General features: G+C 40.1%; 2 protein-coding genes across 2 annotated transcripts in view; one reads left to right on the forward strand and one right to left on the reverse strand.

The window, feature by feature from the left end:
- The window catches only part of LOC115239155 (paired box protein Pax-6-like), a 41,366-nt gene extending 21,298 nt beyond the window's left edge, over positions 1 to 20,068 (forward strand). The window contains exons 6-11 of the mRNA XM_029813520.1: positions 4,140 to 4,416; positions 6,229 to 6,393; positions 6,789 to 6,871; positions 11,322 to 11,548; positions 11,813 to 12,075; positions 15,013 to 20,068. Of these exons, the coding sequence (XP_029669380.1) occupies positions 4,140 to 4,416; positions 6,229 to 6,393; positions 6,789 to 6,871; positions 11,322 to 11,548; positions 11,813 to 12,075; positions 15,013 to 15,101 (1,104 nt within the window). The 3' untranslated portion in view covers positions 15,102 to 20,068. The remainder of the gene's footprint in view (positions 1 to 4,139; positions 4,417 to 6,228; positions 6,394 to 6,788; positions 6,872 to 11,321; positions 11,549 to 11,812; positions 12,076 to 15,012) is intronic.
- On the reverse strand, positions 20,063 to 25,537 carry LOC115239470 (transmembrane 7 superfamily member 3-like). Its single transcript, XM_029814010.1, has 8 exons — positions 25,269 to 25,537; positions 24,309 to 24,650; positions 23,615 to 23,883; positions 23,044 to 23,212; positions 22,548 to 22,715; positions 22,294 to 22,437; positions 21,041 to 21,304; positions 20,063 to 20,970 (listed from the first exon to the last, which is right to left on the reverse strand). The coding sequence occupies exons 1-8, from the start codon at positions 25,369 to 25,371 to the stop codon at positions 20,762 to 20,764; spliced, it is 1,668 nt and encodes a 555-aa protein (XP_029669870.1). The 5' UTR covers positions 25,372 to 25,537; the 3' UTR covers positions 20,063 to 20,761.
- Positions 25,538 to 25,556: the final 19 nt, after the last annotated feature.

The following is a 25,556-nucleotide window of genomic DNA, read 5'->3' on the forward strand; positions in this document are numbered from 1 at the left end:
GGGTGGTGCGGGTATTGGCGGGGGGTCTATGGTCGGACAGAACTCAATATTTGGGTGCTCGGCTGCAGGACACAGCGGGGTTAACCAGCTCGGCGGCGTTTACGTCAATGGCCGTCCGTTGCCGGACTCTACGAGGCAGAAAATCGTCGAACTGGCCCATAGCGGGGCCAGACCGTGCGATATATCACGCATACTGCAGGTTAGCAACGGATGTGTCTCCAAGATCCTTGGCAGGTAAGCACGCATATTGATCTCTATTTCTCTTTCGAAATTATGAGTGAGGCCATTCGAGAGAAATTAAATCGTTATGCGACACTTGAGTAATAATGAAATGTATGATTGCGCCGTCTAAATTCAATTAATCAAATTCAATGGATATAGAACACAACTGCTGCATTTTTTTGATATAATTAGTAATGAAGCCACTTGATATATATTTGTGACAAAATTTTCCTTTTATTTCTAATAATTTTATTTTGATGCTGAGATTTTAAAATAATTGGATATATGATAACAAGCAAATTTTACATTACATCTCAATTTTTCACGTTACATTTCCATGATCATCACGTTACAATTCTCTCGCAGGAATTGCAGGATATTAATAAAGTTAGAGCTTTCACCCACTGATATACCCTTTTTATAAAGTTTCTCACATTTTTTTTTCAATAACCATACTATGTTCAAAAGGCTTGCCACGACGTAACGTTAACATGCATTAAGCGAAAATAACAATCTCCCCTTTCGCAGGTATTACGAGACTGGTTCGATCAAGCCACGGGCGATCGGTGGTAGTAAGCCACGGGTGGCAACAACACCTGTGGTCAACAAAATCGCCGACTACAAACGAGAATGTCCTTCGATCTTCGCCTGGGAAATTCGCGATCGACTTTTGCAGGAGGGCGTTTGCAATAACGACAATATACCCAGCGTAAGTAAAAATGTCGAATTCAGAAATTTGCTTAATGTAATTAAGACTGATAGTTAATTAATATGATAATTTTTTTTATATTAAATGTTTTATTTGAGTAAATATCTCAGTGTAGTAGAATCGTATATTAAAATAAATATAGAATAAGTTTAAGCGGGCATATTGCACAAATTCCAGTTTTTTAAGATTGCAAGCCACGACTCGCATAGATTTATCGTACTATCTACCGCGACGCGTGCGAATAAATTTCCCGCTGTGTCGGCGTCATATTGGTCCATTGATTGGACACGGTATAAGTTTACGCATAATCCGCCGTCGACTTATCATGGCGCGCAGCCGGTCGGGTGTACTTACCCGTCGGATCCGGCCACTCGACCCTAATCAAAGTCTCGTCAATGCGATCGGCTGGGTGGGGTAATCGGTCCATTACGCGGACCTCGGCATTGTCCACCCTCCCGGGCGCTGATCGCCCTTCTTCGAACTCGAAGAATCCTCTCCGGTCGTACGTCTATTCGTCTACCAAACATCCTGCCCAAACCCTGCGATCCCTTCTGCCGATCGACCTACGAGAATATTTCGCGCGGTCGATCGTCCTCGTCTGGCTTCTTCGAGAACACTCTCCCTCCCGGTAATACTCTCCCTATCGGATACCGTCAGGAAGGGGGATGACACGCGTACAAGTCGTTATCCATCGGCTCGTGGAGGAACTTCGCTCTTACCGGTGTGTTCCTAGGAATCGCCGAATAAAGAAAGTTGGTGGGGGATATGTGGGAGGTTGCAGGGTGATCAATCAGAATGTCTAGCACGTGTCGTCCTGTCGTCGAGCATGTAATGCATCGGTCAGTAGCGATGTTACATTTGAAAGAACATCACTCTATAGTATATCTATCACTTTACTGGATTTAATCTTTATCATACATTCTCTCTTTGCAAAATGACACAGGTGTTGGTTTATTAATAACATTTTTGTAATTTTTAAGTTTTCTACCGTAAAATATATCTAAAATGTATCTAAATATATCTAAAATCAATATACAAAATTTTCGAAATTATTAGTGGATAGAATAATTCTAAAATTGTTCTCGAACATTAACTAACGATATGAGACAAAGAAAATACGTTACTTGACTGACGGCAATTTCTTTCGATCGTTTCGATCCTCTCTCGAGTACTAGTGGATCGCTGGTAGCGTCGGCGGTGGCGTTGGCTGTTGTGGCTGGTACACATCGCGCCGAGGGTGATGCTGAGGGTGCGGCGGGGGTTAGTCGGCGGCGAGAGCGAACGGGAGCGGGTAGAATCAGGGTGAATGGGATCAGTTAAGCGTGTTGCACAATTATTCGTGTCCGGTCGCGCGTGTAATGGTCTGCATCGACGCTGCGGCTGTTGTGCGGCGAGAGTGGAGCGGTGCGGAGCGTACAGCCGGAATCTCTCTCTCTCTCTCTCTCTCTCTCTCTCTCTCTTTCTCTCTCTCTCTCTCGGTATCCAGGCTGGATAGACGGTCTGATGACGGAGAGCCTGGTCTGGGTTAGCCGGAGCTAACTCATCTCGAAACGTCGCTTCCGCTATCCGCCTGTTATTATCTCACGGCATCGAGACAAGCCGAGACGGTTGGAATTACGTATACTCGATGAGCTACAGGCATGGTAGATGTCGACCGATAAAATCATCGAGAATCAATATTTTTCAATACTCGAGTATCCCCGAGGAATTGAATTTTCAAATGAAATCCTGCTTCTTTCCGAACCATTTAATCAACTTCGTCACATTGTAGCGATCGTTACGTTAATAATTAAGAACATGTTCGGAAACTCCGATTCTCTACGATAGCAAATGCAATAATCAAGAATGTATGCAATAACCGGGCATAATCAAACCATCTGCGAAGTCAGGGTACCTCGTCTTTAATCCGGTTCCAATAGACGGCCGTGTCGCCTACTGTTCTAACGACGTTTTCTCGGCGTCGCCCGGCCATTATTCCGTCGGTTTTAAGTCAAACTATGCGAGAAGGATCGGCTTTGCGCGCACTCATGCCGCTCTTGTCGAAGTTCTCGGTCGACCTCGTAATTAAGAAGCTCCGCTCGATATCCGACGTCCGTTGCATTAACGGCTGTGCATGTATATCTGGTGCACCAAGCTCAGTGCAGAAGGATGTGTAGAGAACGGATTTGGTGTGCGTATGGAGCGCGCCGAGGACCATTATGTGCAAGTCGAGAGTGCGATGCTTGGATCCCCATGTTATACGCGCGGGCTCGTTATAACTTTGGAGTTAGCCAGTGGCTCGGTCGCGGACGCAAGATGAAGACGATGACGACGACAACCGCGCTTGGATTGGAAGGGGACAAAGAGCCGTGGAGACCGTTTTATGTAATAATAATTGGATGGCGGTGTCCTTTCATCTGGATACGATCCCCGCTCCCATTCGCATCCCCCGACCGCGGGAGGACGAAAAAGAGGAAGAAGGATCCCGCGTGAGAGACGGCGAGGGGGCGGACAATCAGTGCACAGATACGACGACGGAAATGATTCTCGTGCGACGACGAGTGGCTGCGGTCGCGAGAGTTTACAAAGAGCCGCGTCCCGGTCCGTTTCGCTTCTGTATCTCTCTTTTTCTTGATCCGTCGCAAGTGAATGACGGAGGTATCTTGTGCACAGGGATACATTGCCAGTCATTAGTGTTAAAAAATAGCGTAATTTTTTCTCTCTAAGAGATATTCTTTTTTCTTAAATTAAAAATGTTAAAAGTAAAAAACTAAAAAAAAGATATTTCATTGTTCCACAATTATACAGTTTTAGAATTATAAATAATTAAAAATTAAAAAGTATTGATGATTTCAGTTTTATCCATAGATCGTTAGTTACACAAAAATAATTTAGAGAGGGGTATCTGTACACTTAATATTAAAAATTATATTATCTATATACATATTAAAACTACATTTTTTTAAATTTATGTAAAATTTAAAATAAAGTAAATATTACTTTGCAATAATAATTTGCTTTTACTACATTTTTTTATTTTATGAGAATTAGAAACAAATTTATGATATTTTTAAATTTATTTATAATTTTTATAAAAAGAATTCAGTATAAGTAATTCAATGAAAAGTATCACAGATATTTTGCAGTTTCTCTCTGGCTCTGATATAGAATTAAATTAATAAATAATACGGATAATTGATTTTCACCGGAAATTTCTTTTTCTTCGCAGGTGTCGTCCATTAACAGGGTACTCAGGAACCTGGCCTCGCAGAAAGAGCAACAGGCGGCCGCGGTGCAAGCGCATCAGGGCGCAGAGAGCGTCTACGATAAGCTGAGAATGTTCAACGGGCAGGCAGCAGGTTGGCCGCCAGCGTGGTATTCGGCGACACCTTCCCATCATCCCTTGGCCACGGGAATTCCAACGGCGGCAACTCCTGGATCCGGCCAGACTCTCTTGCCCGGTAGTCAACTTCACGGGCGCGATGATTCTTTGCTGAAGCGGAGCGGTAAGTTTTCATTTACTTTGCATCTATCGTAATAAAGTGTAGAAATACTAAGATTGGTTGTTAACGTGTTCTAGCTATCATCTTAGCAATTACGTAACCCAAAAGCATTCATTAATTTATTTAGATAAACTTTTGAAAATATTTGCTTTTAAAATATATACGATCTCAATTTTAAAGATATCTTCGAATTACTATATTATATCTTTTCTCGCGCATTATCTTATTCGAGGCTTGTTGCGACTCTAAGTCCTTGACACCTCGTACAATGTACGTATACATACACGGTCGAGTAGGGAAAAGGGATCCGCCATACAACGCTATAAGTCTAATAGGATCACTGAAATCGGGCCTGCGGCTCGGTTCTTATAGCCAGAATCAGTCCGCGAATGACAAATCCAGATGCCGGTCGCTCTCAATAGATAGATTACGTGAACTGCGGTAAAATGACAGGTAGAAAAGTGCTTTCATTGCGAATGTATTTTCCGCGCACTCGAAAGTGTTTCTAAAATCATTTCAAAATTTGAGATTTTCTTCAATAAATTCTATCAATAAATAAATTTAAATTAGAATAGTATCAAATTTTATTTTTGTAGATTAATCAGATGACACGTTTAGATTTATTAATATATAATTATATTATTAGAACTAACGCAAATAAAGACAAATGAGACAAAAATACATAATCTTAAAATTTATATTAATTAAACGCCTCGAAAACACTGCTACTTGTAAATAATGGTTTATACTTCACGTTATACATTCGTTAAGTGCCGTTGAGGGCACACTCGAATGCACAGGAATGCATCGAACAGTCGATCGCTGCCACTTTGGCCGGAGCGGGCGCATTAAGCGAGCGGATCGTAGAGAGCATCGGCTAATCTCCTCTCTTTCTTCGCCGGGCGTGCGTCGTCACCTAGAAAATTAAAGCCAACGATCCGTCTGCAGCGGATCGCCGAGGATCGTTCCCGGTCTGGTCGTTACTCGCAGGGATATTCGCGAGGAGGTGGGTGGGTTTCACGGGAAGAAGACGAACGGGGGCAGACGGTTAGGGTGATAAGGCAGGCAGGAAGAATGAAAGGGAGATAGGAAAGGGGGAGAGAAAGAGAAAGAGAGATAGAGGCGTGTTTGGGGTGCCGGTATTTCTAGTTGAGGGGGTTTCGTCGGGTCGAGTCCAATTGGGGGTTGCGCGGGGGTTGAGATGAGCGAACGAGAAAGCGAGCAGCTGACGAGCGAACAGTATATATATATATATATATACATACACATACCTATATACGCGAGCGTAAGGGCGTACGTATATATGTACATCTCTCCACCGCGCGATGCGGAGGGACGAATACGGACAGAGCGGAGGTACGGAGAGACGCCGGGAAGGTATCGAGAGGAATGGAAAGAGACGAGGGTGCGATGCGCGGAGGCGGAAAGTAATCGCGGCCTACAGGGCTTGACGAGGGGCTACGCTCGCGCGCGTACGAACCGACGTACCAACACGAGACGCGACCTCGAAGACCGGTCGCATACGCCTGGACGCGCGGCGGTATCTAGGAATCTCAAGAACGGCGGATCGTGTTACAAGATCGGCCGATGATCGACTAAATAGTGGGACCTCTTAATTAGATCGCAATGTTTCTTATAATGGGAGAAAAATGTCAGATATTTTTCGATCATCTGTGAATGCGATTAATAATTATACGTAATAATTTGTCTGTGAAATGGATCAATATTAATTTAATTATAATCGCAAATGAGCGAAACATATTTAAGACTAATGGAACAATAGATTAAAATAGAAGCAATTAATTCTTGTTCCAGATACCGGTTCTTTATTGTCGCATCAGCAGGAGACAACTTCGGACGGTAATTCGGAACACAATTCCTCCGGAGATGAGGACTCGCAGGTGCGGCTGAGGCTGAAAAGGAAATTGCAGCGCAACCGAACTTCCTTCTCTAACGAGCAGATAGACAGCCTCGAGAAAGGTTAGTACAAAATCCAATCAAAAAGTTATCAATCTTGACAATCTGTTCATGTCTTTGTATACGGTTTCCCATAAATCATGTGTTTCTTTGCAAATTCTTTGTTTCATTTGACCGTTGCTTTTCTTTTTTTTAATTTAATTAAACGTAATACTTGTAAGTAACTTCTTAGTCTGCAGTCTCTATACTCAAGCTTCAAACTATAACTTTGTTATATATTCGTTCGCAACACAAAGTCAATATCTCAACGTCAAGATTTTAGTCTTCTCAGTACGGTCTTTGGTATTCGTCGGTTGAGAGAAAATGCGCGATGGCCGGCAAGCTCCGTGTATCGCGATAATTAATGCCGACGATGCGGCTAAATAACGAGCACTTGTTGCAAACTGGTTTCATTTCAGAATTCGAGCGGACACATTACCCGGACGTGTTTGCACGGGAGCGTCTCGCCGAGAAGATCGGATTACCTGAGGCACGTATCCAGGTGAGTGTGAATGTGCGAATGCGGCGTGTATGCGCTTCCTCCACCGACACTCGCTCCACCCAACTGTCCCTCTCTCTGCAACCCCTACATCTTCTCTCTCTCCTCTCTTCCTCGTTTTCCCCGCGGGTGCGTCTTTCTCTCTTCTTATTCCGTCCGTTCCTCCCGGGAGGGTCGACTGGCGTAAGTGCGACGACGCCCTTTCATTAAATGCTTTTAACGTGTGACCACGTGGTTGTACGTGAAGAACATTAAATACCTCCGACGGTAAGCTTGGAGCTGCTCGTGAGACTCCCAATGGGATTTTGTCACCTCTTTCGCTCGCTACTTCGCCATCATTTATAAATTCTTATAGGGAATTTACGTGCACTCATTACTTTTCCCATCGATTAGTGCGATAGATAATCACGCAATTTATCTATTTATTAGAATTTAGTTTAGAAAGATGCTAGAATGGTACATACATTTCTTAGACATGGTGCATTAATTAATTAATAATAATAAGTATCTCATTGTATTACGTTCTATTTCTATTCTCTATATCCGATTCTAAAAATACATTTTTCGATGAATTATAATTTAATAAACGACAAAAATATGGAAACACAAACTCTAATCTCAAATGCTCTATTGAATGGAACATCGTGAGATGATAGTTAAATGTCGGTCAACGTTCTGAAGAAGTTGGAAAGTTCGACAAATTCGAAGAATCTTTGATTGCATTGGCAAAGTCAAGAATCACGAAGAACGAGAGAGACAAAGTCTCGATAGATCAGAATCACATTCATTTAAATTATAAAATCAGGAAAACTCGTGAAACTTTAGTTCGCATTTAAAGGAAGCGGTGAAGACCGCAATGATTTCTTGTTTGTATCTTTTCCGCAAATTTTTCATCCCTTTTCTTCTTTCATCACGAAGTAACATTCACATTCATATGACATGACAAAAAAAAACACGTTTCAATTTCCTGTGATATAAATACAGAATTAAACAGTCCAAGAATTCAAGATATTTCTAAAAAAACATTCGGATATTTGGAATCTTAAGACGCCTTTACTTATGTCTTTACAATGTTTTTTATATTCTTTAAATGCTTATCGAGTTTTAATTGTTCGAGTCAACCGGTTACATTATCAGTTCTATTTTAATCTGTTACATTATTCGCTGCATTTTGTCATAAATAACTTGACAGCTGCGTCACAATTCTGCTGGTTAAAATTATTGTACATTCTCGTCTGTCATACAATAACCTATTCTAAACAATTATTAGAAATATCGAAATATTGTTATTTTCAATGTCATTAATTGAATATTATGTATGCAAACATTTGCACAATATTTGTTGACACTTTCTGCTATTTAACAATTTCCATTTTAATAATATCCCTTTTACTTTTTAATCATAAGGGAGATGCAAAATACCATGTTGCATATAATTACAATTATAATATCAACATTTTGAGCTGTTAATATATACGTAGCCTTATCGAATATTGTTTGACCGCGTTCACCCTCCTCTCACCCGCCTCTCACCTGGACCGTCGCGATGAAGAGACGGGAGGGTCGGCGAAGTGGCCGACGGGGTTTGGTGTGGTGGTAGTAACCGGGCGCGCTGAGCGTTATGTGGACGTACAAACAGTGCAAGACCATGTTGACGCATGTTTTCAAGCCTCGTTGGCTGGTATTGATCTTGCTAAGTGCAGGAAACCGGGAGTTCCGGCGCGAGAGGGAAAAGGAGAAGTTCGACGAGGAAAAGAGGGAGAGGAAAGAGGGAGAGAGAAAGAGAGAGAAATAAAGAGAATGAAGGAAGACCGAGTGAAACCGAGGGGAACCGAAAGAGGGAGAATAGAAAAAGATAGTCGAGCAAAGAGGGTAATAAGAGGAGAATCGCGAAGATCGCCGAGTTAGACCGATCGTTGCGGACGATCCTCGGATGGCATGTGAAAGACGAAGAGTGAAATGCCGGCACTCTGATGGAACACAAAACGTAACGCGCGTCGCGGCTTGGTGCGGCATGGCGCGGCATGTAAACGCAACCCGCCCGAGCCGCGAGGGATCGCGCGGAAGGCCTAAGAGGGTTCTCGGACGCAACCATGGCAACGTCGGGTCCCGAGGGAGGTCGCCCTCCGATTGGCCCTCGGTTTTCCACCTATATACCCCGACCACGGCCACGTCGTCGTGCTGCTGGCACGTCCGTCGCCGGCCGATTATCGTCCTCGGCGTTCCCTAAGTCGACTTGTGCGAGCGCGATGGCCGATACGCTACATGAGGATTAAGCGGGATTTTTCTTCGATGTATGCTTTCGAGGGCGCTAAGTAAAAACAAGCACAAAAAATAAAGCATAAAGTCATTAGGACATTAGGTGTTGCGGAATCTGCCGTTAGAATCACTGCGAGTACTTTCTTTTGGAAAAGAAAATTTTTTTTTCAACTCGTTTATATCCTTTCCTTAGATCGAAATGAGATATTTCGCAGAGTCCACATGACAGTGTCATATGCTCCATTAATTTCCTAAAGCACGAGCGAGACGTGCAAGCAAACGAATTTCTTGCGCTGCCAGTTGGCGCATCGTGAATATGCTCAAGGTCGGAGGGTTCCAAGGTCGGAAACCGGCGTCGAGAACCGGTCTCCGCTACATTTCGGCCATTGACGATGCTCGGAGGAGAGACCGTGTTCTTTGAGTAACACCGAGCATGTTCGGATCACAGACTTTCGCACGGATCGATTCGGACGAGTTTTCGGAATGAGGGAGGATGAGTTTACGAGGGACGATGGTATTGGACGGAAGGAACCCGCTGCGGGCGAATAGCAGATATTTGACGGTGGGATGGTCGAACACGATTTGCTGCGCCAACGGGAGGACAGGAGGATGGAATTTATTTTTTGATTCAATCGAGGACCCTCGTCATGCTCGGTGTTATACGTGAGATTGCGGAAGGCTTGTATTTCTACGTTGATGGTATTTCTTTCCGTTGCGAAAAACATCCCCCTTTTTTCCGTATCGCACACGCGGTAATTCGTTACACCAAAATCGACAAGAATGGAAATTGCCGTTATTGCTTTGTCCTCTATTTTTAGCCGTGCACAGTAGCATGCAAAAACATGTAAATTTCTCTTTCGAAAACTTGCCTTGGTTGTATTAAATATAATTTATTAGAATCTCGGGTTTTTCTCTCTCTCTTCTTCGATTGATTATCAATTCATTTGATTGCATGAAAGTTATACGATATTCGCCAATTAAATGCAATAATTATTGTATAAAAAAATTGCGACAATAAAGTTTGTGATAAAAAAGTAAAGTGTAATCATAGATAATGATATCAAAATAATTTTGTTGCGCGTTAAAACAATTCAAAAGCATAGCGAATTAACTGTCTGCCCGTGAAATTGATGCGATTGAATACGCGACTGCTGCAGTGTACATGTAAAAAAAAGGTCTTACGAAAAAGCCAAATGCACGGTTCATGGATTGTTCTAAGCGCCGACGAGGGAAAACCTATATATCGAAGGGGACAAATCCTCTTACCGCTGAAGAGAATCACAAAAAATCAGAAAATCCGTGCAGGCGTTGCAAGGAACTTAAGTCTCGATTTATTTTATAATCTTGTGTCGTATCATTTAAGATACCACGCATAATCAAGGGACAATTATTGATGGCATTGTTAATTCTTTACTATTTTTATTATTTTGACACAAACGTATTTATATAATTTCCTGACGCGCGTGCTCTTTACCTTCTTTTAATTATAATTCTGCAAAGAGATAAGAAGTCGATGGGATATAAAAGTTAAAGTTAATCGACGTTTTAAAGATCTAATAACATTGGAGATAGAAATAATGGAGGACCTTTTTTCTAATCGATACGATTAGTGTGACACTCACGCGAATACAATTGTATGTTATCTATAGTATTACTTTTTCTCGAATACCGGATTTGATGCGGTTTGTAGTACAATCAGGCGCTTGAAAAGGGACACGTGTAAGTGCGCGACAGCGAAAGGGTGACAGATAAAAAACATGTAGAAAGAATGTGCGCGGGAGAATGGTGCTGAACGGAAAGGGATCAAGCGAGCAAGAGTAAATCAATTTCCTATCTGACAATTGCTCAATCGCAATTAACAAATTACAAGAGCGTCTCGTAAAAACTAGCGCGGCCGTGATGCACGAGATGCGAAAAGGAGTGTCTGTAGGCGCTAGATTTCGCGCTACCTCGAAAAATCCACGAGCGGTTCGCAAACAAAAAAACAGAATAGATCGAGATGGAGAGAGCGAGAGACGACAGGATGGTTGAGGGAGGATGCGAGGGTGTTCTCTCCGGAGAGGAAGCAGAAGAGAATCGTGAAGCGTGAATGAGCGCGAACGAGTGCGGATGATGCGAAATAACGTGTCGGCGGCGCCAAGTGTGCGGCTGCACACTTATCGTGACAAAGGCAACGTCATTGTGTCGGTTGCAGGTATGGTTCAGTAATCGCAGGGCAAAGTGGCGTCGAGAGGAGAAATTGCGGAACCAGAGGAGAGCGGCCGTCGATCAGGTGGTGGCTGGCGGTAGCGGCGGAGGTAGCAGCGGCGCCGCGCCTCCCGCGGCCACCCCCGCAACACCACGATTGCCCTTAAACGCCGGATTCAACGCCATGTACTCGTCGATACCGCAACCAATCGCCACTATGCCCGACACGTATAGGTAGGAGAATTTCGATAAAGCATTTGTTTCACAAATACAAAAATTATACGCAAGAATAAATATCGGACACGTTCGATAACTTGGTCAATAACGGATATTTATTGTCTTGTACAAATTGAAATTTCGTTCAATTTTTTTCGCAAAAAAAGTTTCTTTCTGGAAATGTTAACTTTAAATTGTAGTAACTTATCATTACTGTATGCCGATATGTATCAATAATAGTTTTGCGTTGTGTTATCCGTCGTTTTCCTTTCTTGCCCGTAGCTCCATGTCAAGCAGCCTGGGCGGATCAATGGGTGGAAGCTGTCTTCAGCAACGCGCCGAAGGCTACCCGGCGTACGTATTTCACGAGCCTCTTCACTCGCTTACGCAGTCCTATTCTCACGCGCATAGCGCGGCCGCGGCCGCGCACTCGCAACCCCATCGTGGTATCCCGACGTCTCACGGCGGCACCCCCGCGACGCCGGGGGGACAACCTACCGGACCAGGTGGAGCACCTTATCAACCGACGACCTCGACCGCGACCGGTGAGTTCTCGACTAATTTCTTCTGTTTCTCGCTTTCAAGGTTATTTAGAATAACATAAAATATAATATTGTTTGCGACAAGGAGCGGTTAATGTTTATCTAGCTTAGCAGATGTATAGGATGTCCCAAAACATCGATGTATCGATGGCAAACAAAATCATTATTAAAGAATATTTTATCTAAGGCGATATTCTCAATTGAATCTTGGAAAAATATATTTTTTTTTTAACGAAATTTTTTTCTATTCAACAGGCTTAAATTCGTTTGACTATCTTTTATTCATTTTGTCACAGTTCTTTTAATTTGCTTAAAATCTTACATTGTAATTTAGTAAAAATACTAGAGCTTTTTTATATATGAATTAACTGAATATTTGCTGCTAAAGTTCTTTTTTAGCTTTCCAATTGCTTAAATTATACCTTTCGGTTATATTTATATTAGATTATTTGAAAATTTTCCATGTTGGACGTTCGCGAGAAAACACGACATATACAAAGACGAGAGAGCAATAACAAAACGAACGAATCTACGCCAAAAACCAATAGAAGTTTTCGTTTCCAATTTTCGCTTGGCACAGCCGCTGTTTCTTTCCCGTGTTCTAGTCGGCTCAAAGCGCGAAATAAAGCGTCGAGAATTACCTGGGAGCACCTCTTCGCACGCAATCTACATAGTCTTGCTAACAGAAAGAGAGAGAGAGAGAGAGAGAGAGAGGGAGAGAGAGAAAGAGGGTGTAAGAGAAGGATGAAAGAGCGAGCGGGCAACGGCGCGGTCGCGGCTCCACGCTCGCCCACGGAATTGTAAAAGGATTTTAAAACAAATCTCGCATGGCGCCGCTGGGCTGAATCGAAGAATGGGATGTTCGGCGGTTTTCCAACCCGGCCGATGTAGCTGGTGAATTTTCCATTTTCTCAACTCTCCTACCCTCCCTCCTTTTTACGTACGCTTGGCTCCTCCGCTCGGCTCTTTCTTTTCTCTCCCTACTCTCTTCCTCTCTGTCCCTATTATCTCTTTTCTTCGTCTATCTCCACATTTCATCCCCTCGCTTCTCTCGTTTAGCAAAAGCCACGGAGGGTCGCGCCTCCTCTCGCAGCCTGCGCCGCCTCATTCTCTCCCTTTCTCTCATCCCTTTCGTCTCCTACACCCTTTCACCCTCGAAGGGTGCGCTCACTCTTTCGTGTCTATCCATCTATCCGTCCCTCTCGTCACCCTCCGGGCCCCCTTTCGTCTCTTTCTCCGTTTCTCTCTCTCTCTCTCTCTTGCTTCCTCTCCCTCCTGAGGATATACAGGGGTGAACAGAGGATGTGGATGGGTTGGGTCTCGCCTCGGCTGGGCGAGCGCTCAATAACGTGCGAACCCAAAGGGGAGGAAATACGGGGTGCGCGGCGTATCTACAGGAACGGAGCGGAGCGCAAGCCGGAATGGTGGAATACTGCGAAACACGCGCGCAGTGTGTCCCACAGTCCCACCTCCGCTGTCCCTCTCGCCGTTCCGCACTCTTCTCTCGCCGCCTTTCTTCTTTTCCGCTCTTTCGCCCCCCCCCTTCCGTCGTTTTCTCACTATTCCTCTCTACCGCCGCACGTTCCCGCTCCTTACGTGCGGAACGAGCCGCGGGTTGCGGGTTATCCATCATAATCGCTTTACGTGCACGAGCGCCGTAAGAACTTTCACCGCGCTCGTTAGCGCCGCGCGGTGTCCCGATGACTCTAACGGCGCCGTTTTCATAGCTAAGTAGCCGTCTCCCGGAGTTAGCGGGGTCCGACCGCGGAAACGAGCGTAATCGCGCGAGTTGTCTCGCAGCTGGCGGACACGGACGGTGAACGAGAGTCACGGATATTCGATTAATCCTTTCCACCATCAAAGTGACAGCATTCGTCGGATATGAAGCTGAAGATGAAATTCTGGAGATTACTAAGATGCAGTAGAATGTCTGCAAGGTATCTGAGAATTTAGTCGCGCGATCAAGTAGAAGTTATTTCGAGACTTCTGAATTAAACGTGGTTCCATGTTATATATCTGGTGTTGGGAATTAAATTTCAGAAGCGTATATAAATATTATAGATAACAAGATTACATCTTTCCTACTATAGAGTGTATCGCTATCAGTTCGCGTATCGATATTCACGACATGTTAATATTAAATAAGGTAGGTTACGCGGTTAACGTGTAATCATGGCATGCAATGCGTGCATCCTCGTAAGGCTCGCCAAATTGCCTGTTTTGCATTTATGCCATAATTATAGCCTACGCTAGGAATGAAGTTACGACACGATGTCGCATAGAGTGTAAATGTTTTCGCGGAAGTTTATATTGGATTAGACGCAGCTCGTTAAGGTGTTTAATTCAAATTGCAGAAGTGTACGAAGCCGCTGTGCGCTATCATATCCGAATCCTATTTATGCATCTGTCGCTACGGGCGATACTTGCGAGTGCGTTTCGCGTCGTCTTCCGTAAATACGTACCCGGTCGTTTTTAGCAAATTAGTCCCTGCGTTTCACGCGATTAACGACGCGTTCTACTCACGTCCATCGCGAGTCGCTGAAATTATATAAATTTTCTTAATCAGGATGGTGACCAACTAGTAATATTTTATAAGGAAGGAATGAATTAAATCGATGAATTAATTTACTATCTATTAGATAGTAAAATATGCAGACAAGATGAGTGTTTTGTAATATTAAAGTAATAGAGGCAATTATACTACATACTAGAATAATGTATTAATTTTGATACTAATGATAATATATAGTATCATAACAAAATTAAATTTTTGCCTCTTGCACGATGTGTGCTACGGCTTTATCTTGTCATCTGTTCTTGATATGTTTCACCCACGTTCAGAGATACTTCTTATTTTGTCGTTCCATTTCTCAAAGCCTCGACAGTTCCCGTTCTGTCGCAACGCGCGCTCAATCCTCCGACGGTTTGGAATTGTTTCAGGAGTGATATCGGCGGGTGTCTCGGTGCCGGTGCAGATACCTTCGCAGACTCCGGACCTGACGGGCAACTATTGGCCAAGGCTCCAGTGATCCCAGCTCTTCGGGTTCCCGCCCGCGAGTTTGCTCGTAGGCCAGGAGAGCCCGCCGCCGCCGCCGAGCGTCACCCCGGGCGCAGTGTCCCGACCGCTCCTCGCCTCCCTCGGGATACCGACGCAGTCGACGCAGCATCAGGCCCCTAGCACACCGGCGACCACTCCCGTGCACAATTCCGACACCAGTGAGTGAAACGACTGATTTCTCGTGACGTGCCCGGTCGCGCAGTGATCCTTAACAAGGTGTCCTTCTTGCGCTTGGTTGCCGACGGCGATGATCGCCGTCGCGATGCCACAATTAGACTAGTGGAGAGAGAGAGACGCTACGAAGAGAAAGAAGGCTCGCTTGACAGTTCGCGCTTGACAGCGTGACACCGATCGCATCGAAGACGCGTAGTTAGTGTTGGTCGTGCGTGGAATAAACTTAATCTCGAATGATGATACAACTGACATTTCTCTCCGTTGTCTTGTAAGTTAAAAATTTTTTTTGTTCATTTCTCGCGGTAATTTATTTATTAACAAATACTTTCGAATAATCTGGCAAAATAGTTTTATCAGGAACATTATCAAATGCATGTTTAATAAATAATGTGGCAACTACTTTATAGCATGTTCCGATTGTGATCGGACGATATTTAATTGATCGTAAAAATGATATTATTAATCGCGTAATTTCCTCGCAAACCAGATTAATAACTCGCGTCCTCGGATGTTTACGACCGTCAATTTTCTGAAAGGCAATACCTATCTATGAAACTATTCCATTAGATTAGAAGATAGAGTAGATTCCTTCCCTCTTGAATAATTTGTAAGTTTGCCAACGCCCGCATTGACGATCGTAATGGAATGTACCGTCGCGAGATTTTTGCATGAAAGAAGCAGCAGCTCATTGCAATTAACTTCTCTTTGAAATCGAACGAAAAGATTTTTTACTAACGATTCGATTACAGAGCGAAATTTTAGGGAGCACAATAAGTTTTATAATTCAAGCTGGAATCAATCGACTTTACCCATCTTCCACTTCGTGTCTGATCTAGATTTCGTAGATATATACGCATGACCCGGGTCACGCAGGGTACTTACCTATTCACGATAGTATGTGTAATTTACGTTATGTTACCATCTTAATTACGTCAAGGACTTTCTTGCGTGAAGAATCAATAACGGAAGAATCTCTTTAACAAGTATCTTAATAATGAGAAAATCATTTTTTTTTTTTTTTATTTCAACGGGGGCAAATTTTCTTTTTCGTTTCCGGAAGCTCGATCGATGTCAAGAGCGTTCATTAAATTTACAGCCGTTCTCGTTTTTCAGCATCGGCGAACTTTATTACCGGATTTATTGGATACCACCGAGCGCATATTGTTTGCCGCATGTTGTATCGGTTTCCGGCAAATATTTTCCTTCGTGTAAGGGCGGCCGCGAACCGCGTGGAAATTGAAAGGGAGCCGCAGACACGTAGGCGGGCTCCCGCCGAAATATATTCTCGCGAGAGTTTAGGGTGGTAGTTTCCCGATGAGGCTGATTTCGTTGCGGGAGGGAACGGTTGCGAGGGTTGATAGCTGCCTGGAGGGTAGCTTTTTTCGGCGAGGCCGGCCATCGTGTCTGCCGGCAGATATGGCGTCGGAAGACACCACTCTCGAGAGGATGCTGTGGCCCCTATCTACGTCCATTTGTGAACGGTATATATCGATCGACGACCGGCGGAAAATGCCAGAAAGATATATCCAGGGAAATATAATAGCATTTGTGTATATTTACTTTTATAATATGTTTCATATATTTTATTTATATTTTAAAAAAAGAAGTCTTTTTTAAATTTTGTAGTTTATTTATTGCATTTCGAAGGTATTATTATTATTATTATTATTAATGTGGATGGTTCTTCACGTTGAGATTCATCGCGTTTTGCAAATGCAACTGGATACGCGAATGCATAAGAGTCGCCATATGCGCGTTTTGGATTATATTATAAATATAGTGAAACCCTCCCTCTCATCTCTCGAGATCAGTGTGCAGAATATGTCGAGAATAGCAATATTAAAGTTTCAGATCTCCTTGACGTAGAATCACGAATAGCATTTTTCTAAACCTCGCGTAAACCATTTGACAGATTTATGAGCAACTACAACAGATTGAAATGTTCGATTTAAACTCCTCATTTATAATACATGTCTCTCCATAAAAATGTTTATCCCGATCCAAGATACAGAATTCTAGATTAAGACAATCCAATCCATAGCTTATATCATCGTTATTACCATAATGAAAGCACAGTGACGTATGAAGTCATAAAAAATAAACCGACGTAACTATAGAGAGATTTCATAAGTGTCAAAGTAATGCCCGAAGGAGGCAAGTAGCATGGACGTTCACGTCGGTATTTATTGTTATTAATGTAAATGTATCGCTGAACTAACGGACCGAAGAGAGGCGGATTCGTCCATTCAAGCGAATCGCGAATATTGGTGCTCGCAGTAACGAGAAATTTCATCGGCATCAAACTCGTTAAAGGTCGCCGCACACACGATCGAAGCACATTCTTTCGATTATGCTGTATAAAGATGACTGTAAGATAGCATTTGTTACTCTCTTTAGACCAGTACTGTAAATTAGAAATAATTATCGCTGTATATACACGTACGTAAGACATACAAATTCCAGTTACGTTCGAACGTACCCATCTTATAGATTATGCAACATTTTATCCGTGTATTCAATGTTTTTCCTCACCGAAGTGACGACTCCGTTACTTACACCGTGAAGCAGCAGAACTTTAATAAAATCAAATAATCTGAGCCTACATTTATTCACCTATCATTTTGCGAAACACGTTGTATGAATTTTTTGTTTAAAAACGAGTTTTGGAACGGATCTCAATATATAGAGATGCATATCAAATAAACCAACAAGAACACCCCAAAAAATTCAAAAATTTTACATAGTATATCACGCATATATATTATTTAAAAGAATAATATAGAAAGTAATCTTACGAATTATATATTGTGTATAAGGCAATTGTATTATTTGCTGTTATATAGTTACAGCCTTTTTTTACAAGCGACATATCATTATATTATGTGATGGAATTTTTACAGCAATAATTTTTTAGTAATCAAATTAAATTTGACAATTCCATCATGCATAATAAATTAGATAACGGTATAATTTTAAATTGCAAGAATGCCAATCGCTTGCGCGGTCTTTTTGTATTTCGACAGGTGTGTATGAGCGATACATTTAATCGACGCATTTCGATCACCAATTGCCAGTGATGCACGTTTTTTAGTAATTGAGTCGCGCCGCACGATCGCGTTGAATAATTAGTCACTGATTCGTAAGTGTGAAAAAAAACGGGCGTGAAAACAGTGAATGTCTCGATATTTTCGAATTTTATCGTTCCAGAACTCGACAGGTTTTTTTCAGGGGACAGCATTTCCAATATTTCTCTTGCAATGTGAATATTTGCAAGCATTCAATTTTTTTTCGATAACGCTTAACAATCGTTTCATCGACAATGCTCACGCGCACCGTAATAAATGTAGGTGACGAATTCTACGATTAAACAGCAGCCAATAGATAAACATGGACGATATACATTGTGTTAAACAGTAACGTGTGAAGTATGTAAAGTTACACCACCTAGAGGAAAGCGTCGCTCGTTTCTCGTTGTCGCTTACACGGTCACGTAAAGGTCACGTGTAAATTTGTGTAACGTTTGTACGCAAAGAACACTTAACGAGGAAATGGTGTGTGTACTGTATATTAGTAAATTTATATTTTTGGAAGAAAATGAAAAAAACAAAGCAGCGTGAAATCTAAAAGTGGAAAATCTTCGGTGTATCTAGACGCGTCGCCGCTTTAAAATCTCGCGATGATAAACTTTCAGTTCGAGAAACAATTTTTATTTAAATCTGCCGATGCCACTTCCTTGTTATATACAAATTTCTTTTAATGTAAAAAAAATATTTGAAATAATTTTTTCAGTATTAAATTACATGTACAATTTGATACAATCTTTTTGTTAAATTTATAAAATATTTTATAATTTTGTTGTTTGTACAAATATTGCCACCTTATATAATTTCAAAAGATAAGATAGAGAAAGAAAGAGATAAGAAAAGATAAGAAGTGTCTAGTGTTCAGAGAATCCACAGAACGATGAAGATTTGCAGTAGATTGTAACATTATTTTGGCGTTCTTTTTATACATTTCGGCATTCTTGTGTTAATATTTCCAGTTACATATATTTGCTCTAGGCTTTGATCGGATTTCTCTTTCAGTAAGAGCAGAAATAAAATCTATCAAAACTTGGATGTGTCGTATGCATATGTGCTATTTCACGATTTACATTTTTTTTACTGGAATGAAATGAAATGATTAAATTAAAAAAATAAACTCTGGAAATATTTGTAACACTATCATCGACATTTACCACCATTAATAAAAAGTACTTTGAGATGAATTCAGTATGCATCTCTACGAATGGTCGCGTATCATACAAGTTTTTATGAGGGATTCTCTACAAACAGGAGCTGCACTTGCAACAGGCTGTGCATTTCGCGAGAAGTAGATTAAACTGACTCTCATTTATTATGTTACCTTTATGAATTTCCATAGAACTTTTGCGAACTGAACGTTACCGCAATTTTATGCATGTAAAATGCATTCCAGCGAAATTATGCTTTAATCGTTACACGTTTGCAACAAACATTACACGGAAGTGGTTACGCGACTTTCTTATTATCTGTAATAATACTATTCTAATAACAACTACAGTGTATGAGTATTAACAAATTTATTAATGAGAATAATATATTATTACGACAGTATAATCTATGTAAGTGTTGTGAATAATGAGATAATATTGTTGCTGTGATTAACTTTAAGATTGTAAGTAGTAGGAAATAGAAAACTGTTAGGTGTCACTATCTCGATTCAATAAATGTTATTTCATTTTAATGCCAAATCATCTCACATCTTTATTCATAACATTAATATACATTCTCTGTCCTTTACAAACATTATATAATCTCTCTCTCCTCTCTCTTTCTCTCTTACATAGTATATTACAAAAAAACTATAAAAAACTATAAAAAATATATATTATAAAATATATTTAAAAACACGTATATATACGTATATATATTTTTATAATATATTATATTATATTATAAAATATTTACAATGATGTACAACTTCATCTTTTACAATTCATGATTGTTCATTATATGCTTTAAATCAGTTACAGTAAAAAAACATATATTTTACTTATTAAAATGAAAATAAATATCACAGTTTCTAAAGAAAAATAAATTAAAATAAACAAAAAAATACAATTTCAAATACATTTTATCAAATGTAAATGTTGCACATCATTGTTACATATAATCATAATCAAACATTACATTTTTTTTTTATATTTAGTACAAAATGATATGAATACAAAACAGGTTTGTATTATACATTATTTATACCTGTTTATCTTTGTATATTATTAATTGAAATATGATTTGAAACCAACTGTTCACGAGGATAAACAAAATTATTGCAAATAATTGTTTTTAGTATCTAGCGTGAAAATAATAAATCTCAACACAAATTCGAGAAACTTAAATCTTATAGTTTATTTAAACAATATTGATATATATGTTGTTATAACAGATTATATCGATTATATGGCTTTCGATAATATCGACGGCTGTAAAATTTTTTTTTTTTTTTTGGAATCAAAACTGTTGTTTCTGTGTTGTTTCCTGCAGATTCTACCAGTTCCCCAGACATTTTTCCACATAATTTGGCGCATCCTTGTATAAAAAATTGTGCTATTATCAGCACAAACCAGATAATTATCAAGGTTACATCTGAAAATAATTGGTCTCAACAAAATACTGTCAATATCGAATTATTTTTATACATAAAAAAGCAGCATACCTGCATGTTGATATGGCGGATATACAAATGCTAAACGAAACTCAGATATCGTGACTCTCCTGATAAAAGTAAGAATAATATACTTCAAATTACTTCCGGTATAATAATCAATAGCGATGATCACGAAATAAGATCCAAAAACGACACGCGTGATTATTCCCGCGATGTAGGGCATTTTTGTCAGAAGTACAGCTATTGTAAGCATTAAGCTTACGAACATAGGCCAGAATAACCAATCACGTTCCAGAATATAAAACATCCATACTACAAAAAAATAACAAATTCAATACTCATTTTTCTCGTCATAATTTCAACGTGTGCCAAAATCGCACGCGAAAATTTCGACGATCTAATTAACGAACGAGCGGATGCTTTCCGTAACAGCATAATCGTGCGTTTTAACATCGGCGTGACCGAATGGTCGGCTCAAAGTAAACAACGATCGCGATCATCTGTCGACGGGATAGATCGGCCTGTGCAGTTGCGTATACACGCATCGTGTAATCTAAATAGGTCCCGGCGCAGAATAAATACGGGGACACAATTAGGTAAATGTGAATCTTCCAAGCTGGTTATACCGTGCCGTGGGAGTTCGCACCGTAAGGGGGGAGACCGATGTTACGTGCGCGTGTGTGCAATCCCGCGCGCGGCGATGAACGCATTTTTGCGTTTCGTGCTTAGGCGAGGGTGGCGAAGGGTAGTCGCGGCGTTATGGTGAGAAAGGTGGGAGGCAACGTGAATGCGCTATACCGCTTCTGCATGGGGGGATTCGACGGGCGAGGTTTCCACATGAGCGGCCAGCATTGATAGAAGCTACGGGGAGAAACTGACTGTGCGCCTCTCATCCCTTCGCCAAACTCGAACTAACTTCGGGGTAGCGGCGGTAGCTCCCACCCACGGTCGCGCGCTCTATCCCTCCGCTTTTAAGCCTGGCTTTCATTATTTTCCTATAATTCGCAACAGCCCTTCGCGAACACCGCGGCGTGGAGAGGCTACGGTTCCCGCCTTCGCTTTCCACGTATGCTACATCCTGAGTCGTATTTCGTGAAGTTACAAGACTTATAATATCAGACGATAGCTATCTATGAGAGAAATAAATTATCTTTCATTCACGCGGAAAAAAATAGTTAAACACGAAAACTACCCCCTAGGACCGAGCGCGTAAAATAAATTATATTTTTCTTATTCTTTTAATGTTACAAACCTTGTAATTATTTTATGAAATGCGATTCTGTTCAAAATATAATATGTACCTGGAGCGTAGAGGTATGCGATGCATGCACACAGAAATCCCAATGGTAAATTGCTTAAGAACGTACATAATTCGCAAGCCGGACGTAAAAACGCCGATAAGGTTACAGCAAGAATGGCAGATGTTGAACCTATTAGAATGTTAACTGCAAAAGACAACAACCATGAAAACCTGTGTGCAATTCGAGGTAAGTTAATATATTTAATATATATCATTTCATTGGAATTTTGAATAGAATACAAGCTGTATAATTACTTGTAGTGCTGTAATCACTGATGCCTATCGCCAGAGTGTATCCAAAAATACCACCCATCATACAACTCGTTATTAAACGATCTATATAAGTATATTTATGTCCGATAATAATTAAGAGAAAACCTATGATTAGAACCAACGCGCAAATCATCTTTGCAAACGTGTCATCTAAAAGAACAATGAAACAACAAATAATTATTTGATCAATTTATAGACATAAAAAGACGGATAATCTCATAATCTCGCCATGACAATTAAAAATACTTCGTTAGAAAACTAGAGAGAAAAATCTGAAAAAATAAAGAAAATTTATTGTTCCCGAAATAATCCATCTATTACATTATTGATTCGTTAAAAAAATGATTTTATTACCGTGAGAAATATATATGTCTCCGACAGAAATATATAACATTTCAAATACGACTCACTACATTCATTATTATTATAAAAAATATAAACTTGTGGCTAAAAGAAAAATTTGTGAAATGAAACATACTTAAAACTTGACAAGTTTCTGGATATAGTAACGGGCTGCAAGCATATGTAAAAATCGGGATATAAGCCGAAGAATAATTGCCATGTATGGCAATTGCGGCATAAATAGATCCTGTACCAGTATATGCACTGTAAATACGTCTCATAGCACTCGTAAGGATAGGCGGTATCTAGTAAGAAATATTTCTAATCACACATACGTTGATTCTTTTTAATTATAAATTATAAAGTGATATATTATATTTTTCTGAAAAAAGTCAAGATTCAATACTCTTCATTAATTGTCTCTCTCTCTCTCTATCGGCTAATCATTGTTATATTGTAGATTTACCTATTCTACATGGAGAAAATGTTACAGTACAATTACATGAAAAATTCTCATTTACAATATTTATTGTCTCAAGCTGGAATATAATGATATTAAAATATTTATTACTATAAAAATTCTAAATTATGCATTTGTTTGTGCGTCAAAATATTTGAATAAATAAGTACTCTTTTGTAAAATATTAATAATTCTACGAATCTTTTAGAATTGAAATTTATCGGTCCAGATGAGTAACATGAGATACCTCGTCGCCATTCTGTATAATGTCTTGCGTAGTCAGCATACTCGTGATCGCCTCGAAATATGTGTCCGGAGTAAAATCCTGCCTAGGCAGATAAAGACGGTACATTTTGTGTTGCACCGGATTCGTTTCGCATAGGGTCGGCAAGCCGTTATCACCGAGCATCGAGGCTGGCTGTGTATCGACTATTATCATTTCATTTTCTGTACGCAACTTTTGATACGGCGCAATCTCAATATCGAATTCCATGTTACATCCACCCGGTATCGGTGCTGCGGAGAACAATAATCGACCAATGAACGACGTTGGTGGAATTCTCTCGATACTCAACCAATTTTGCCATTACGTTCACCGTTGAAAACGATTAGCTATTCAACCCATTTACACACGACTGATAATGGAAATGTATTCGCAAATTAATCGAATACATATCTTGATGTGATTTACGATTTACACGTGCTATCGCGCGATCAACATCACGTACGGCTATTTAATTTACTATAATATATAATTTTTCGGTCTTTATCAAGCAGATAATATTACCTTGCATACAATTATCTTATAATATGGCTATTAATTTTATATTATTTTAATTGACACCGTTTCGTGTCAGATTTAATTCGATTAAATGTTGCTCGGAAAAGGAAAATGTGAGAGAAAGATATAAATATAATTAATTAATATTATTTCTACTTACCATTTCGATCGTATGCGACAATCGTGAGTAATGCATCGAGATTATGTAAATTATAGTGCTTCAAAAATACCTGTATTGGGGTTGTTACGTTATGTGTTTTTAAGTACAGACCAATGTTTGATCCAAATAGACTTCTGTTTGACACTTTATCAAGCAGTTCTTTGTCATAAGCTATCGTGGCATTATATTGAAATGTATGAATTTGTAATATAATAAACCAAATATCCGATGGAATATCTATCACAGTTATGTTTAAACGACTGAACGGAATTAAATTTATTCGTTGTTTGAAGGCGTTATTCTTATTATGATTCCATAAAGATATTATTGTTCTGACATCATCTGTAATGTAATATATCAAATCTCTATATTCTCTTTAATGAAGATAATTACATTATAAATATTTGTTATTATAAGAAATTAAATCTTTCTCTGTAATATTTCTATACCTATCTAATCTTTAATGTCACGCGAGCAAATAATCTATAAAAATATAATTAGTTTTAGATATGAAACAAAGCATATAGAAAATCTATATATATGCAATTATTAAACGTTCATGTCACATTTCATAAATAAATTAAATAAATCAAGACATGGATGTATTCAATCTATCTATCTAACCTATAATGTTACGCGAGCAAACAATTTATAAAAATAATCTTCTAAATATATATAGTTCTAGATATGAAACAAAAAATACAGAGAATCAATATATATATGTAGTTATTAAATTTCGTTATATTTCGCAATAAATAAATCAAGACATTAATCAAGACGAATGTATTCCGTTGAGTAACAATTGTGTATGACGGACGTATAGATTCAACAAATCTTATCATAAAACAATCGATTAATCGTCATTTATTGAACGCAGTCACGATACATAACACGAAAGACGCGAAGAATGTTTACAAGTTGCTTGAGAAATTCTCGCTGAACATTGAGGTTATAGCTTACCGGATGCGGAATCACTATACGTTGTCGTATTATTTAACGTCGTTGTCGTCTCATCGAGAAATAATATCAGAGCCAATAGAAATGTAGAAACAACTCGTTTCATTTCGACATACACTGTGTATCACGTACTTACTCGCTCAAATCGTTGTTCAGATTCTGAACCGGCGTTTTGGTCGCGACGAAAAATCAGTACGGAGCAACAGCTGTTACGCGAGACTCGGTTCTTTTCGGCTTTCCTCGGCTCTCTACGCTCGTTGACGTTCGCGGCGCTTGTGCACGTCGGCGGCG

This window comes from Formica exsecta, unplaced genomic scaffold (assembly GCF_003651465.1).
Source record: "Formica exsecta isolate Colony F162 unplaced genomic scaffold, ASM365146v1 scaffold116, whole genome shotgun sequence".
NCBI classification, from domain to species: domain Eukaryota; kingdom Metazoa; phylum Arthropoda; class Insecta; order Hymenoptera; family Formicidae; genus Formica; species Formica exsecta.